This window comes from Microtus ochrogaster, chromosome 5 (genome assembly GCF_000317375.1).
Source record: "Microtus ochrogaster isolate Prairie Vole_2 chromosome 5, MicOch1.0, whole genome shotgun sequence".
Lineage (NCBI taxonomy): Eukaryota > Metazoa > Chordata > Mammalia > Rodentia > Cricetidae > Microtus > Microtus ochrogaster.
The window spans coordinates 81,598,921-81,603,754 of record NC_022012.1 but is presented as its reverse complement, the minus strand read 5'-3'; the positions used below and the strand labels follow the sequence as shown (position 1 = coordinate 81,603,754).

The 4,834-nt window shown below is 46.1% G+C and overlaps 1 protein-coding gene across 2 annotated transcripts in view; it reads right to left on the bottom strand.

Moving 5' to 3' along the window:
* The window catches only part of Slc25a20 (solute carrier family 25 member 20), a 19,775-nt gene extending 17,646 nt beyond the window's left edge, over positions 1-2,129 (bottom strand). Inside the window, exon 1 of one of the 2 annotated variants that reach the window (XR_003376959.1) lies at positions 1,892-1,996. Coding sequence is in view for 1 of the 2 variants with exons in the window: in XM_005347935.2 (XP_005347992.1) it covers positions 1,892-1,996 (105 nt within the window). In the remaining variant the exon portion in view is untranslated. Of the gene's footprint in view, positions 1-1,891 lie in introns of both variants that reach the window. The other variant, XM_005347935.2, reaches the window with a different exon arrangement.
* Positions 2,130-4,834: the final 2,705 nt, after the last annotated feature.

The following is a 4,834-nucleotide window of genomic DNA, read 5'->3' as shown; positions in this document are numbered from 1 at the left end:
TTTTTTTTTTTTTAGGGAGACAGGGTTTCTCTGTGTACAGCCCTGGCTGTCCTGGAGCTCGCTTTGTAGACCAGGATGGCCTCCTGGAACTCACAGAGATCTGTCTGCCTCTACATCCCAAGTGCTCAGATTAAAAATCATCCAGTTTTTCAATGCCTATTCCAACCCTACCTTCCATAAAAATTTTCCAAGTCCCAGTTCTGAAGTGTGCCAATTCTCAGTTATTAGGACATGCAGACCATGACTCAGTTGCTTTGAAACTCTCAAAGATCCTTCAAGTATTTGGGCCATAGAAGAATCAGAAGTTCAAGGTCATCTTCTGCTACATAATAGTTTGAGGCCAGCATAGACTAGTGAGACCTTGCCTCAAAAAAAGAAAAAAACAAAAACCCAATCACAAAAGCATCAGGGTTTAGTTGGTGACCACCTAGCTCTCTGAGGTCAAAAGGACAGCAGGCAGCAGTCTGTGGTTTTGGTCTACACTAAAAGGAAAAGTCTTCTGATGTCAACAGGCCAGTGAGCATTTTCAGTCATTTATAATTCAGAACAAAGGTCACGGGGCCCTTGCTGGGGAACATTAAGAACATACAAGATAGGAGCAACATTTATATAAGGAAACAATAAGGATATTGTTTTTTTTAAAGTCTCAGATGTGCAGAACAAGCTTTCTGCCTCTGTACAAGAGGATTAGAAATAAAGGCCATACAAATAGAGGTCCTTGGATGAACCCCTGCCTTGGAAGCACTGACAAGCAGAGTTCTTGCTGCCTGCCAAGACCCGATTTCGCACTGCAGAATACTATAGAATGCCCTAGAATGAGCTCTGTCTTTGGTTAGCTTCACTCTTGAACAGAAGCCATCAGATAGCCTGCTGTCTAAGCCTGCCAACAGGATACTATTTTCTTTCTGAGGAAACTGGACCTGATGCCCTAACAAGCCACCAACATAGGTTACTATCTTACAAAACTTCTGTCTTCTCAGGGTTCCACGCCCCAGCAACACAAGACTCCTATCTTCTCCCCACAGGTCCATCCTGGCTGTGACCTATCATTTTCCTTCAGGTTTTACAATAATGATAATGAGGAGGAGGTTCCAGGCGCTAAGTCACAGGATATCTATCGCCTTGTCTTCAGCCAGATCTTCCTGAGTGCAGCAAGGGGAAAAATGGAGGGGTGAGGAGACAAAGGTCCAGGAACAAGTTCTAGTGAGTTGTGCCCATGACTGCCTCGCCTGAGACTTGGCTGGTCACCGGGTCCACCATTGCTTCCTATAAGGGCCACTATGCAATAGGTTAATGACGCTTACCCTGCAGTGAGTGACTGACTGAAAGCAGCCAATTGCCTCTTCGGGCAAAGAAAACTGCACAAGAGAAGGCTATGAGATCCACTGGCTTCACGGGACTGTGTCAAAGGACGTCTTTGCCACCTTTGTCCTTTGTTTTGGGGGGAGGCTGGGTTTACAGGGATCCTGTTTCAATCTTTATAACAAAATATTAGGGTTAACTGGAAATAGAGTTTGGGAAGAAGTTTTTTGTTTTTTTTTTTTCCTCTCCAAAGAAATAGTGTAGTCAGAGAAGACTGTCAAACGAAGACCTTGCAATAGGAGCTGTCTGGCTCTCGGGGCGCGAGGGGCAGCCTCTGTCTTCTCTTTAGAATGATTCTCGAGAATTATTTTTCTTTTTGAGGTGCTGGGGGAGTTGAATGCAAAGTCTTTCGCCCTTTTAGGTAGACAGCGCTCTACTTACAGACTACATACCAACCCTCCGTAAACTTCACAGGGAAGCATCTACCCGCCCCACTCCTGTCCTGAGGCAGCATCTCAGGGGGACCCCACTTTCCGCGTCGCCTCGGGCCTTCCCCCGCCCACAAGCCCCCAGTCCAGACACCGCGCACCTTGACCGTGTCCAGGGGGTGCCCCACAAACACCAGGCACACGCCGCCAAAGCCGCCGGCCAGGAGGTTCTTAAGCGGACTGATGGGCTTCGGCTCTTCTGCCATGGTCAGTTTTCTCTGTCTGCCTGGCAGCTCAGGGCGGTCTAGATCTTGCTCGGCTGCCCAGGCTACACGACAGGTTCCGCCGACCTTTTGCCTACATTAGGGTGGGCGGGGTCTTGGGCAGGTCAGAAGGAGGGCCCAGCCGGCCTAGTCTGGCTTCCGCCCGGAGTCTACTTCCGGCCTCGGCTCCTGCTTAGTGGGCGTGGCTTTCTCTAATGATGTAAGGGAGGGCCTTGGGATTGTTGCCTTGGACTTACTCCTCCAGGAAGCCTTCTTGGGCTTGAGTGCTTTTTTCCTCTGGTCCTCTGTGATCCTGTGTCTCCGTGCTCTCCACAGAGGTCGCATACACCCTTTTACGTGCTGAACAATGGCAGAAGCACAGCTCGTAGGTCCCTATCTTTAAGAGTCTGATAAAACTGGGACTGGAGAAATGGCTCTGTGCTTGAGCACTAATAACTCTTCCAGAAGATCCGGGTTCAACTCCCAGCACCCATATGGCAGCTCACAACTGTCTGTAACTCCTGTTTCAGAGCAGCTACTCTCGCATAGACATATATGCAGGCAAAACAACAACACACATAAAATAAAATCAAATTTAAAAAAAGTTTGATAAAACATGACAAAGATAAGAGGAAAATGCATTGTACATCTTATAGTAAAAAATTGTTCTGTAGGACAACAAATCTGGGAAAGAAAGTGTGCGAGTCAAATAATTTATAATTCCAATTAGTTAAACAAGAGAAGATCTCATTGGAAAAGTTAAGGATTGAGATCTGAGGTAAGGAAATAAGTCCTGTCCATAAATACTGGGCAAAGGATGAAGAACCTTACTGGCAAAAGTTAAAGAAAATGCAAAAACTCTGAGATGGCCTGTACTGTCCAGTCTGAGAGACCACAGAGAGAGAGAGAAAGAGAGGGAGAGAGAGAGAGAGAGAGAGAGAGAGAGAGAGAGAGAGAGAGAGAGAGAGAGAGAGAGAGAGAGAGAGAGAGAGAGAGAGGATGAGCTGATGAGGATGGAGAAGAAATGAAGACTTATCAGAAGGAACTTTGTGTGTTACATCAATCTCTTCTGGGAAGGGTTTTAAGCAGATGAAATTTTAAAACAAAATCAAACAGAATCCCTGTTAACTGCTGGTGAAAATAGCAAGGAGAAAACCAAGAGGCTTGAGGAGGTTAAAGGTTACAGGTAGAGATGTTGGCCTGGACCAGCATCACTAGGCAGAGACAGTGATGAGGAGTGGTCAGACTGTGACTATGTTCTAAAGGAAAGCCCAAACTACCAGGTAGTGAGTGAGAATGTGCCCTGCGTAGGAGCGGTTTGGGGAATCAGCTGCTCTTTCAGAGAACCCAGGTTCCGTTCCCAACATCCTAGGGGCACCATACAACTGTCTAAAACTACAGTTCCAGGAGATCTGGTGCCCTCTCTCAGCCTCTGTGGGCACCAGGTACACAGGTACACAGACATACATGGAGGCAAATACTCAAACACATAAAATAAAAAAATGAATAAATATATCTTTTTAAGAAAAAAGGTTTGTGGGAGAGGGTTATAGATTGATGCTAACGCTTTTTTTTTTTCCTGAGCAACTCGGGGTTAAGGAAGAGGCAGGGTAGAAGCAGATTATAATATGGTAAAGGACAGTTTAGACATAATTAGTTTAAGATGTCTATTAATAGATCTATCCCTTGATCTAGGATTCTGAAGATAGACTTGGGCTAGTGGCTAAATTTGGTATTAATCAGTGAAGTTAGATGAAAATGCTCAGAGATGGATCCCTTTCCCTTCTAGGGTTCAGAGTACAGACAGATGAGGAAGGACCTAGAAAACAACCAGAGAAGTAACCAAGGAGTAGGCGACCAAAGACTCTGCAATCACTAAAGGGAAGGGCTTCAAATGGGGTCAATGGGAACAAATACATGAGGTAGGGAGGGGAGGATAAGGAAGGGCACTAGCTGAGCACTGGCTGGTCCCCAAAGACCTACGGTAGAATGGAGGGCAGGGAGGTTGGAGCAGTACAGGAGCAACCTCTTCTCTTAGGAGGTGATGAGGCCCCATGGAAGAATTTCAGACACAACAGTGACATGATGGGATTTCTTTTGAAAAATCTATCTTAATTGAATCAATTTGTGTGGAGAGAGACTGGGGCAGCAAAACCAAGTGAGATAATTATAGCAGCATAGGACAGGGCCAGTGAAGGCAAGGGTCATGTGTTAAAAAATAAATAAAAAGGAACCTGAGGCAATAGGGGAAAATCTGCAGCAGTTGTTGCTTCCATTGTGTTTTGACGCTCAGAGGACATGGCTGGTTAAGAGATGGTGGTCATGAAGACTTTAGGATAAAGAATGTGTGTGTGTATCCATGTATACGCACACACATATGTGTATATATAGACTTCCTAAGAATGTCCACTGGTAAGAGTGACACGGGCATGGCTATGTGCACCTCTAATTCTATAGCTCTGGAGGGTGGATAGTTAAAGGCCAGAGTGAGCACCAGAGTGAGCACCTGTCAAATGGAAAGTGGGCAAGGAGGTTGGAGGTGTGGCCCAGTGGTTAGGAGAACGTGCTGCAAGACCATGAGGACCTGATTCCTGCAAGGACAGAATAAGTTGAGCATGGTTGTGTGATTGCCTGTAACCCCAGGACTGTTGTGGGGGCAGAGACAAGAGTCAAGAGTCACTGGAACTTGTTGGCTGCCAGCCTCGCCCAAAAATTCATGTTCCAAGTTCAAGGAGAGACTCAGGTCAACGGAATGAGGTGTTGAGGGACACTGATACCTCCTTTGGTTTCCATACCTATACACAGGCTCTTGCAGTCCCATAATGATCACACACACACACA